General features: G+C 36.1%; 1 protein-coding gene across 1 annotated transcript; it reads right to left on the minus strand.

The window, feature by feature from the left end:
* Window positions 1-1,459: 1,459 nt before the first annotated feature.
* LOC136258958 (A disintegrin and metalloproteinase with thrombospondin motifs 17-like) lies at window positions 1,460-3,568 on the minus strand. The gene is made up of 8 exons (XM_066052352.1): window positions 3,511-3,568; window positions 3,391-3,464; window positions 3,271-3,322; window positions 2,767-2,964; window positions 2,469-2,636; window positions 2,191-2,364; window positions 1,958-2,140; window positions 1,460-1,829 (listed from the first exon to the last, which is right to left on the minus strand). The coding sequence occupies exons 1-8, from the start codon at window positions 3,565-3,567 to the stop codon at window positions 1,539-1,541; spliced, it is 1,197 nt and encodes a 398-aa protein (XP_065908424.1). The 5' UTR covers window position 3,568; the 3' UTR covers window positions 1,460-1,538.
* Window positions 3,569-13,533: the final 9,965 nt, after the last annotated feature.

Consider the following 13,533-nt stretch of genomic DNA (forward strand, 5'->3'; position numbering starts at 1 on the left):
CTTCATGATGACAATGTAAAGTTTCACACTGCCTATCATCTGTTATCTATACAGATAGCATTACATAAGCTGGAAGTCTGACATGACTATGTATACAATACAATTACTTCACCAACTTTAAACTTCTGTCTTGGCTTCTGTATATGTACATTTTGTTATGTCTGCTTAGATTAAGACTGGAGATATTATATCATTTCCTTCTGTTGCTGTTTTTGTGGAAAAATTACTTGTCAATGTGATAAAGGTGTAGATTAATATACAGTGTTATGTTGTGTGCACACACAAAATATACTAACACTGATTTCATCAACAGCCAAGAGCTTCATGCTGTTGAAGTATCACTTGTTTGTATACAGTTGATTCAACTGGGTGACTATATGTAAGATCCTACTAGATAACATTATATGTAATTTATAGATCTTGATCTTTGCCAATAAATTTAACTTCAGTGATTCTGACTTATGTAAAAAGAGAGTACTGGATATGGTTGTAAATTATTAACACTTTACAGTGACCAGCACTGAAGGTCTACAGCAACATGTGCTGCAGCCTTAGGATTACCTAACCTAATTTCAAGGACTTAGATTTAATGACTTAACGTATAGCTGGAAAGGTGTAACAGAAAAGGGGCCAAAGTAAGGAAAAAAATCCCTCCAACCCCAGGATTCGAACTGCAGGTCACCCAATGTCTAGTCGGGGCCACACTCAGTTTTCCTCCAGGAGGGATGGATTTTCTTCCTTAAACCTAAAGTATTTATTATTAACACTTTGTAGTGACCAGCACTGAAGGTCTACAGCAACATGTGCTGCAATATTGCCACAGCAAAGAATGCTATTTTTCCAATTTATGGAACCTTCTGATTCAGAATTAAGCATAAGCTTTTAGTCATGTTGTGCTGTTCAACTGTACAATAAACCTCTGTGTGTGTGTGTGTGTGTGTGTGTGTGTGTGTGTGTGTGTGTGTGTGTGTGTGTGTGTGTGTGTGTGCTGTGTGTTATGTGTGTGTGTGTGTGTGTGTGTGTGTATGTGTGTACTATTATAGAGTGGAATAATAATGAGACTAATACGTATGATACTTATCATTGTAGTTAATAATATTGACTTCAACCAGTGTTTGGTGAGCAATTATATACTTGATTGTCATGAATTGTAGTTTTTTTCTAAGCACAGCAACAAGGCTACGGTGAAAGGATAAATTTTGTGATGGTATAAATTTTGTTCTTGTAACTCAATGCACTAACGTATTCTTGTCTGTAATACATGTCATGTTAAATTTAGCTAAGTGCAATTCTGTACAATTTTATCAGACAGACTCAGCAGTGAGTATAATTATTTTAGCGATGCAGTGAAGCACACTGCCTGTGGACCATCGCTATGTCTTTGCACTGTTAAAAGTTTTTTTTTTTTAATTCTATGTATTATACAGTACACAAATACAATTACTGTGTTACAAAATTACATGATCATTATATAATAAATAAATGTATTATCACAGTTAATAAAAGTGTCTATTTTGACTCATTTGTGACTAATGCTGTTAAACACATTTTTTACAACACTCCTTTTCGCACAGATTGTATTGTTGTAATGGAGTTAGTTTAAATTGTGCCAGTAAAACTTTACATTTATCACAGCATTCTTTGGGGCATGACCCTAAACCATCCAAATGACAATATTCTTTTTTGCATACTTCTAAAACTGGGCATTTGGGACTACATCTTTGAAATATACTTGGTTTTCCAATTGGGCATCTTTCAGCAGGTAGTGTTTCATTTCCCAGTTTACATTCTATCCTTCTTCTTTGTGTGCCATCACAAAGAGCGCTACACTGTGAGAATAAGTACATAGCTTTATATATGTGTGTGTGTTTGTGTGTGCGTGTGCGTGCGTGCGTGCGTGCGTGCGTGTGTGTGTGCATGCATGCGTGTGTGTGTGTGTGTGTGCGTGTGTATTTACCTGACTCCATTCAAGTCCCTTCCACTCTGGTTGACATCCTTCATTCTTGTAGCAATCTTGGACGTATGGTGGTTTTGTGGCTGGATCACACTTAATGAAGTGATGTTCAAATGATGTCTTTCCTTCATAAACACAATATATATTTCTGTATTGTTTACCACGTTCATTGCATACAGCTACACACTACATAAGAAGAAATACAATATACAATATTCAACTAGTGATATACTTACTTCAAACCAGTCTGATGCAATCCACGTTCCTTCACAGTGAGGTCCTTGGCAAGTTCTATTTTTTTCAAGCTGGTAATGGATATTTTGTAGGCAAACATCGTAATCGACTATCCTTCCATAGTTTGCACAGCTTACGTTCCTGGTCTGGAAACCTTTACCACATCTCACAGAGCACTATACAGATAAGTATTATATAGTTTATCAGTGTGTGTGTGTATGTAGTGAGCATAGTAGTGTGCTGATTACATCTATGGTATGTATGCAGTCAAAAAACGTACACTGGTCCAACTAGACTCGACCCACATATATTCATAATGACAGCCATCTCCAGTGCATGTACTTTTAACTTTGTGCTCTGTCAACATACTACAATCAAGTTTGCTTATTGGCTTTCCACTACCATCTGTACAAATTGCATTACTTCCTTTCTCACACTCAGCAGAGCACTAAAGATAAGAAAAATGTAGTTTTCATGGAATGGAAAAATTATAGTGTAGCATACACTGCACAATGCAATCTCTTTCAAGCCAACAGTTGTCACAATTAAGGTGATAATTGCAAAATTATTTAACTTACAACACAATCGCCATCAACACATACACCACCAGTCAGACAAGGTGTCCCATCTACCACTAAACCTTTCTTTACGGGATGTTGTCTTGGTGAACTACACATTAGTTTGCAGGGATCACTTGCATTAATGAATGACATCATCTTCTCTCCAAACGTGTTGCATTGCTCACTTCTAAAGTCATCATCACCACCTGCACATTTCTGCATACAAAATCAAACAAACTCAATTACATTTTATCATTATATGCAGTACATCTTAAAGGCTGTACATAGGATGTGTCCATCAACCAACACTGTACATTATATTTTTGGTAATTGAAATTATGCATCTGTAAAGAAACCTATACAGACATGATTTTATTTCCTACCAAGAAATCAATTGTTGCATGACTGGATTAGCCAATTGTTATGCATATTGCTGTTACAACTGCAAGCAACATTAAAACTTGATAGGAGTTAATGATTGCAGTAAATCTTCAGGGTACAAAGTATCTAACAAAACTTTACCTTCACATTGCAAACTTTAAATTCCCTCTTCGTTCCATCACAGTTAGCATTTCTAAGAGTATTGCAGTAATATAGTTTATCGCAACACATCTAACGTGCTTTGCATTGATGTTAGCTTACTGGCATGGAATGGATCTTTGCATTATTCCTACACCACAGGTACGGGAACAAGCACTCCACTCGCTACTTAATGTCTAGAAGAGCAACAAGTTATGCATTTCCAATCACAATGTTGCTTACCATGCCAACGAAAGTGATCAGAATGCCAAAAATTAGCAGCTGTTTGCAATGCTCCATCTTCTTTATGTACATTTGAACTTGCTGAATAAATGGTGTCATGGCTAAGTGTTCACATATTTATACTGTCACAAACAGGAAATCTAGTAAACGTTGCTTAGCTATAGTCAAGATTCATGGACTATTTACAAATTACATACTAAACCACAACACTGTTGTAGTATGGTTTACTCACACTCTTTCAAGTGCAGTACTTAATATGGCTTACTAGTGCTTGTACTGAAATTATGTGATTGTCCATGCCATTGTCCATACCACTGTCTATATTACATAAGCTATAAAGCCCGATCCAGCTGAGTAGCCCAGACACTATGAAGATTGAAGAAATTACTTTTAGTGTCAGACAGTGTATTCAGAATCAATACAGATGATTGACTATTATCTGTATTTGTGACCGGGCCTGCGAAAACAGGACATGTGGGCACAAACTACACCTGGTCATGCTACAGGTCATATCTCAGTATTGGAACATAATAATTGCATTCTGTAACTTACATCATAAAGCCAAGTACATACTTACTTACTAAGAGCTGAAAATTGCATTGTTATAGCATAATGGTATTAAAAGTTATGGGTGATGGAAGTTTGAAAAAGTAGGCAATAATCATGTGCCCACATGCCCTATTTTCACAGGCCCAGTCACATTTTATCTATATTAGTGAAAGATATGTATACACGCCATGGCCAGACATAGACAGTCAGTAGTGGGTCTGGGAAAATACATATAAGTGTCTAACTAGACACCATTTAACGAACTATTATACTCATTATAGGCACTGAAGGCAATTGTCCCAATTAAGGTAAGCAAGTTCACATCACTACCAAAGAAGTATACCATAAAATGACTTTTCCATGAAAAGTTAAATCACCCCCCTTGGAATGTATGTACCATGAAAGTCATTTCATGGTATGCCATGGGTTGTTTTATGGGCCATGAAATGCCTATAGTTATGCACATCAGAATTTCATGGCATTTTCATGGCACTGTAGCTATACAGATTTCATGGGTGCAGCACTCATGAAAAGTTTAAATTAATGGGGAAAACCATGTGGATTTTCCATGATTCATGGCAACTTCATATGCTGTATCTGGTAGTGCATGAATCCTTCCTCCTCCTTAACAACTACCCAAGAACTTCAAAAAATTCTACATGATTTTTTTCTACTGTATTACTGAAATTGTTGATGTTGATAGTTGAAGAATGTAGCAGTTAGTTATAGTTAGTTTATGGAGTCAAAACAAAACTTATGTTGTGGAATATGTGTATAGCAGTGTATGTTTGAATGACAAGATACTATATTATAAAGAGGATCATTTAAAAAGGAAATTAAAACTCATATTTGTACATTGTGTGTAAACTTTAATTACAAACAGGATAATATATAAACACAGACATTCAGTTATTTAAAATCTCTGATATGTACTTTGGTATAATAGTTCCTCATCCAAACATTGTTACCAAATGGTATTGCTATGCTTGTTCACTGACCATAGCTTTACAAGACTGACACCACAAGGTGTTACAATTATATACTAGTTTAGAGAACAATGCCATAAAAAAAATGATAGTTACACTACTCAGAATCATTGCTTATATACTCTAAACAATAAATTGTGAATTTTGCTAGCTACAGTATGTACAAAACATGACCAGTATACAGTAGACCAATTTTTTTGGTTTTTTCTCTTCTGTAGGAGCCAGACTCAAGATGCTTGTTCTTGTGATGGAGGTTTGTTTACTCTGTATAAGCTAACTAGAGAGCTATACATATATAGCTTTATGTTAGTGAATAGTTGAAATGAATGGACCACATCAACCTACCTTCATTCCCCATCACAATATTGATCCCAATTTAAGGTACACGATTCTGCAATTTAATCAATTATTTTTTATGAAGTTGTTACATGTATAATGGGCCAATGTAATCCACATGTAATTTGTGACATGTAGTAACAATGCAAATTATTGTAACACCTGCTATCTAGTGTACGCAACCTAGCAACAACTACATTAGCTAAGTACTGCATATAAAAATAATAATTAATTTCAGACATCACTAATTAAACTGTAGTCATGATTACTTGTCTAGTAAAGTAAGCATGCACAAAGCATATGTGTAGTACCATTATCTTAATGACCATGTACCTATATACATGCATTGTGTGTATATACTATATACATTGTGTTATGTCTGTTTTGATTAGTTTGATTAGATTGTTTTTCCTCTGTTGCTACATGTATTGCTAAGTGATGACATCCAGTGAGAAAGGCATTTTGATTGTGTGCGTGTGCTGCACAGAGGCGTAGCTAAGGGGGGGCATTTGCCCCCCCATCACTAAATGATCTTTTTTTTTAAACCTTCGTCACAAGTTTACCAGTATTAAACTGACACGCAAATGACTGTAAATTATGTACACTACTACGCGGTATCACCAGGGGCTGCTAGTGAATGCGCACACACAACATTCAACTCGCTCGCGAATCCATCGAACGAAAATATTAGACACATACTTCTATATTTAGCCTAGATTACTCGCGTGATAGAACATTTTTGAATCTAAAAAGAGTGACCTGCTTCTCCACGGCAGGAGTCACAACTCAAAGGGGACCAGATGACGCTATGAACCTACTGTCTACGAGGTGATAAAGTGGTAGCTAAATAAATGTACCAAGTTTATTTTATCGAGTCGATCACACTGGACCTTTGTACGTACGGCAGTGCAGTCTGTTTTTACTTAGTCAGTCAGGTGGATCAGTCAAGCTTACAAGTTCTGCTAGCAAGACAGGTGGGATTTCGTGCAATACATGGCATTTGAATTTCGCTGAGTGAAGTGAGTGAATACGTCATCCTGTCAGCAGTGTGCTAGGGCTGCAGCACAGGCTGTGGCTAATGTAAAGTAACCTGTATTTGCACTAAAGTATTAGCTCTACCGGACTGTGGATGAATTTGTTGGAGTACAGTTGTGGCACGTGCGATGATGCTCGACGAATATAGCTACCTCGATTGGAAGCAGTCTGTACTGAAATGGTTACGTAGCTAGTTATTTAAGCTGTAATAATACAACAGTATGTTGGCTAGCCCACCATTGGGTCATTAGCCTTTTTTGCAATTATGAATGATTTTGAGTGTTTCGTGGGGGCATGCCTGCCCCTCCATTACCTTCTGGCTAGCTACGCCCCTGCGTGTGCATGGGTTTTATGGTTTAGCAGCTGCTTCATGATATAGCTACCTCATCTTGCAATCATCCTGTAGTTACACAGTGTGGGAGGGTCATCAGAATCTATCCTGGTTGGCTCTATAAAATATGATTGACCAGCAACAATGTTTTCACCTGATGGCTATTCATAAACTAGAATCACTGTGTATAGCTCACAGATGCAAACATCAGACTCATACAGATAAATCACCTGAAGCAAATAACAACTCTATTATTTGCTAGTATGTCAAATGTGTGGAAAAGGTACCTTTCACAAATCCGGTCACATATTCTATATAATTATCATGGTGAATTTAAATCAATAATTCAACATGCAGCTGGGTGTACGATAGGTCTAAAAATTAAACCAACTTGTTTTTATGACTTGCTGTGCTGATACAAAGTCACAATCTTGTATGACATATTTGTGTCAATGTTAACAGTTATGTTTATTAAAAGGTTTGTGGGCAACATGTGTCCACAGAAGATGTACTGGTGCACACAAACTTATGACGTCATCTAGTGATTTCCTCAGTTATTCATTCCCCAAAGTAGTGTACTGTAAAAGATTTACTTTTACTTGTTCAGTGTTGCTACGTATGCTTTTAGCTTGTGTACAGTGTACTGTGATTAGGAAATAAATAATAGAACTCAGTGTGGTCACTGTGGTGGAATGGTGGTATGTATAGCTAGACTACTATTAGCCATGCTGTGTATGTCCACAGGTGTAACCATTAATTGGTTTCCCAAATATTATAAATTCTTTATCATATATCCTAATAACTTTTATATACTTGCAGTATCATCAAAAAATTTTTAGAAGCAATTCTCTACACAATTATGCACCAGGCTAGTAATATCAACAGGATGGTCATTCAATAATCTGCTTAGATTTGTGATGTAATTAAAATTGCATAATGGGTAAATCAATGTATAAATTTTATTGCAATAGATGCACACTGTTTCTCTACAACTTTAGAATTTTGCTAGAAAGCTACATATTTAGGCACAATTAAAAAGAAAAAAGTTGAGGAGAAAATATTATTGTATGGTGGATGAAATACTGTCGTGGGAATATACATAGGTGGCTTGTTATAATACATTCTTATAAGGATCTGTATTTATAAAGTGGGCTTAGAGGTTAGTGATCCAATCAAAATGCATAGTTGTTTCCATTCATCTAAAAATTAATTTCAACTAAAACTACAAAAAAAATGTATGGTAAAAACTAATTGGTGCCAAAACCAAGGGGTAAACACATGATAATTAAACTTTTTACATACACCTTCCTATTGTATCTTGGTAATGTGTAGTTGCTCAAATTGTATAGTGCATGCCACCCAGTGTGTTGCCACGCTGATTAGTATGTTGAGTACATATTACTACTACACTGTACACTAAAAACAGTCAAGCTGTACTTCACCGTTTAATATTGAAACACTGTGGTAGACATCACAAAAATATAATAAAAATGTGTAACATACATAACTTTAAAAGCATGTGCTGTAGCATGCATAAGTAAACTAAAATTTAAAAAAAATTAAATGCATTGGCATTTTATTCATTTTTATTCTATTTATAGAGATTCTTCTGCAACACTGATCACCGGCTGTTCCACACTATCATATGTGACAAACTCATGAGTCTCAACAAATTGATCATCTTTTGTCAGGGATTGATCATCAACATCACCACCAACAAGATCATTCATTTTACTACAGATCAGCCTATCATCATCAACATTGTCATTGATGGATGGATCATCATCAACAATAATATCGTTACTGAGTTCTAAAGCTTTGTGTTCTGGAGGACAACACCTCGACTCACAGCATAGTGAGCACCCATACTGTTGTACCAGTAGCCAATACTGAACACTGACTCATCTGCACCTCCTTCAGGAGCCACTGCCACATTGTTCATGACTAGACCAGTTAAAATGATCACCAATCCTCCAATGTAGAATATTGAGAACTGCACATGGAAAAGAAAATCCTATAAATACCTGTACATATACACAATACATGCTACTGTAGTATATAAATTTACTGGTAAAGTGAGTAGCAAAATGCATAATATTTATCACGCAAAACAATTCTCATAGCAGCACAATGGTAACCGTGATAAGAGTTACTGAGTAGAAATATGTTTAAACTCCTCACCAGTGCATGTTGTTGCATGGAGTTATAGTGGAAAAGTGAACATGTTTTTCTACAATGTTCACTACTATTGATGTTGTAGATTCGAACTATGCACATATGATAGCAGCATAATATGTTTTACTCAAGATACACACTAACGGCATGCTATTTTGGTGGTAGTAAATTATCTCTTTTGTGACATTACATTAGGTGATTTTCTCTCAAAATACTGAGCTTGATTTTAAGGTTCTTCACACTTGTTCACATTTATGTAAAAGTATGATACCCATACGTGACTGGATATGCAATAACCCATGCACGCATTTTTCGAATTCCTGTTTATTATTATCTACGTGCTTAGCCAAGTGCATGTTCTGGCAAAGTTTCAACCTCATAACTTAGGGAGTTACAGTCCTACAAAGTAGCAGCAACAGAAAAACTGATTTTTACATCAAGTATAGGGAAAATAAACTGCAGGTGCTTACTAAAATGGTTGTAACTTATGAGTAAAATGACATCATGGAGTTGAAATTTCCACTATCATGTTCACCATGAGTAGGGAAATCAATTACTGGGTCCTTGTATCACCTTCTTTACTACATACAAAGGTAATAGTAGTAAAGAAAACTTTATCACGTACTATCGTTTCAACATGACACAAAAAAATGATCATAACTTCTGTATCCTTGAGTATACTTTATCTTTATCATTGTTACTGAGCAGACAGTACAGCTGATATGCTCAGGAAAAAAAAAGAAGGAGATCACAAAATGAATTTAGCTACGTAGTTACAAAAAATACAGTTATCAAGTTCCAAACAATGTTTGCAGTTCTGCTGAAAAAGAGTCAGTTTTGTTGCACTCAATTATGGTAGATGGTAAGTTGTTCCAATCCTTAATTGATCTAGAGAAAAAACTCCTTTGGTGTGAATAGGTGGATGAGTTTGGTAGAATGAAACGATGAGGGTGATATAGTCTGGTGGATCTTGTCATTGACTACAAGATGCACTAGTCTGGTGGATCTTATACTGCAATTTGTGGGGCTGTAACTCCAAAAGTTATTGACATATGAGGCAGAAACTTTGCCAGATCATACACTTGCCTAAGTAGATTACAAATATTTAATAATCAAGAATAATGCATGATTATGTCAGATTTTTGCAGATATATCAGTATCACATATCAGTATACGAATTCAGTATTATGTGACTGGATCTGCAAAATCCAACACAATTGCACAAGCCAAGAAAGAGCCTAACAATAAATCTCTAGATATCTTCCTACTCAGAAGGTACTTGAAAATCTTTGTTCATTAGCAACAACAGAAAAATCGATTTGTACAGGAAAATAAATTACAGGTGCTTACTAAAACGGTTGTAACTTGCGAACGCAGTGACATACAAAGTTGAAATTTGTACCATTGTGTTCACCCTGAATAGGGAAATCGGTTGCTGGGTAAGTTTTCCTTGTATCATCTTTCTTCACTACATACAGTACAAAGGCGAATTCAGTGAAGAAAGATTAATTGCATTTAACATGCTAACTTGAGCACATGCAAACATACCACGCCACATTACTGCATGCTTTCCTACACAAACCACCCTTCCACCACACCAAGCTCTATAACATTACAGCCCGACATATTATAACAACACATCACTTTACAGACCAGTATACAGACATATATGCACATATGCACACAACTCTTTGGGGAGATAGGGCAACTGAGGTATGTTACCCCAGCCTAAATAGGCAATGAGTATGTGTTATCACTGTCACAGCAAAACTTTACATAATGTATCCAGTATTACTTACATCAGCCCCAGCAGCAGCAACATTAATTTCAGCAACCACATTGCAAGCATACAATGATTAGCACATAGTATCACTTCGACCGGGTATACATAACTTACATATCCTTTGTCTAATGCAATGAAACAAAAAAAAATTGAACTCCTTTTGAGTAGGCAAATAAGATGATACGCAAGTTTTAATTGTTAGACCCATTCTTCACTAAGAACAAACATTCAAAAAAATTACAGAACTGTTTAATTATATGCAAGCATGTCACCCATTGTACTCAATGTTTTAACTGTAAAATATAGGCTTATATGATTATGTTAGTTTTAGCAGATATTAAAGCATCAAGCTTTGTTTTTAGCATACTGTGTAAAATGAAAAACGTAACTGGCACAATAGGGTAGATGTACTGCTATTGTATATATAAGATCAAGTAACACATGGTAGCCAAACTTCAATAACCCCAATAGACAGAATAAGTCATTTTAAAACATTCAGTCCAATATGTGTGTGACTCTGTGTATACATGATAGTAGAACCTGTAAGTAGAGCTACTAAAGCACTGCTGTGAGTGCTATACATCAAACATAGCATGTAAAAAGTGGGAGAGAGACGAAGATAGTACAAGAGTGCTATATTTCATCGTGAGACCACTTTTTGAGTGCTATATGTGACATATAGCACAAGCCTAGGTAGTGCTTTAACTGTTATAGAGAACCGTCACACACGAAACAATTAGGAACTCATGGAGTGCTCGCTCCTGAAATTAAATACCCTTGGTAAAATAGGCATTTTGTCTGTGTTGCCTCTGCATTATAACATTGTCCTGGACTTGGATGAGTCTAGTACCTTTCGTAATGGCAAAAAGTTTTCATTTGTGGTACTAATAAGCATATTTCTATGGCATCATCCGTTTATGTCAGAAAAACTTAGCAAGAATGTTCACTGCTGCTAACCACAAGCTACCATCATCGACGTCTTCAAGTATGTCTAAATCAAATCCAGTGGTTCTAATCGCACAGGTTGGGTTGGAAGTTCTATAACTACCTGGTATAGAACTGTGCACTACCCAATATAGAACAGTTGTGCTCTGTATGGCTATTATAGGAACTGTTTTTGTACTTTTATCCTCCCATGTAAGGTTCTTTATAGTATAAGGGAAGACTAGGAATTTTAAGTTCAATTAGGGATCAAGAATAAAAAAGTAGTAGGGAAACAAGGAATGTTGCCTACACCTGCAAATATACTAATGGACATTTATTCCCTAATTCATCTACTTTTTTCTATGATTCCTAATCAAACTTAACATTCCTAATACTTGTTTGTTTACTATTTTATAACATTATTATGACTGGTGAGCCCACACTTACCACATCAAAAGAAAGGATGGCACCAGAGTTAATATTTCATCTGAACACATGCCCCAGCTATCAATTACTGACTCAAAAGTGAAGTGGCCATTACACTTCGCTAGCTTTCAGCTATGTTCAGCCTGTTTCAAGTGAAGAACACTTGGAGAAGTGCCTCTGCAATCAATCTGTTTACCATGGAAAATATGAATGATTCCCATTTACAAATGTAGGGAAGCCATTCCACTACCTTGGGCTGTCAGCAAACAATGGGACACAAAGGAGGACAAAGGTAAGTCCATGATGCATGTATTGTACTGGGACACAAGGAGGACAAAGGTAAATCTATTATGCATGTATTGTATAAGTACTGGGGTGTGCAAAAAGACAATTTTCAGGATAAAGAGACATCAATCAAGCTTGTAGCCTTAGCCATTAGCAAGCAGTGTTGGGCAAGTTACTTTTTAAAAGTAACTAGTTACATATTACTTGCAACTGAACTATTTAGTTACAGTTACATATTACATATTACCCATAAAATAAAGTAACTGTAATAATATTACATATTATATTACTTTGTGTCCATAGCCTTAAGCTGTCACGTGTGAAACTACCACCTTATCACGTGACACGATTGCGTTGTTGGACAATGTGCAAGTCTTGATATAAGTAAGTAGCTGGTGAATAAGCCTCATTTAGTAGGCTTCATTACTTCGTTGTGGTTAGGCGTTACTCAGTGGGTTACTAACGAAATTAGTGACTTACTTTTAGTAATAATATTACGTAATATTAGATTCGTTACAGTAACTATATTACTTAGGTAACGCGTTACATTTGCAAGTAGAGTAACTTGAGTTATATTACCTGTTTTTATAGCGTAATTCGTTATATTACTTTGTTACCACAAAAGTAATAATATTACGTAACGCGTTACATAAGTAGCGCGTTACTCCCGACACTGTTAGCAAGTTATGCTATCCTGAAAGTATCAGGCAGGCTGGCAGGCATCCAGGCTGGCAGGCATCCAGGCTGGCAGGCATCCAGGCTGGCAGGCATCCAGGCAAGCAGGCAAAGTAGTTAGTCAGTAGAAAATTCCATAGATTTTTAAAACAAATTTGTAACAATCAATTGGAAGCATTTAGGGTTGCACTTTTGGGCCTGAATACACCTAACCAATACTGCCAAGGTGCCAGGATGGCATTGTGATACTGGCTTTTGGATGATATTTTTGGCCACAAAACCCCAAGCTTCCTAATAAAGAACTTTCATATCCCAGACATTGTTTCACTACACATATGAGTGCCTATGCTTGTATTGGTCTAGAGAGTTGGGACCAACTTAAACTGCTCACTGTGAAAATTTGCAAATCCACCAAAGTTAAGTTTTATCCCTACATTTACCTTGCAGGTAGAAGTATAATTAAGGTATTTTGAACAAAGGAATGATGGTGGTCTTGTTTACATCTATTACATCATATA

The sequence above is a fragment of the Dysidea avara genome, chromosome 6, assembly GCF_963678975.1.
Source record: "Dysidea avara chromosome 6, odDysAvar1.4, whole genome shotgun sequence".
Taxonomy (NCBI): Eukaryota; Metazoa; Porifera; class Demospongiae; order Dictyoceratida; family Dysideidae; genus Dysidea; species Dysidea avara.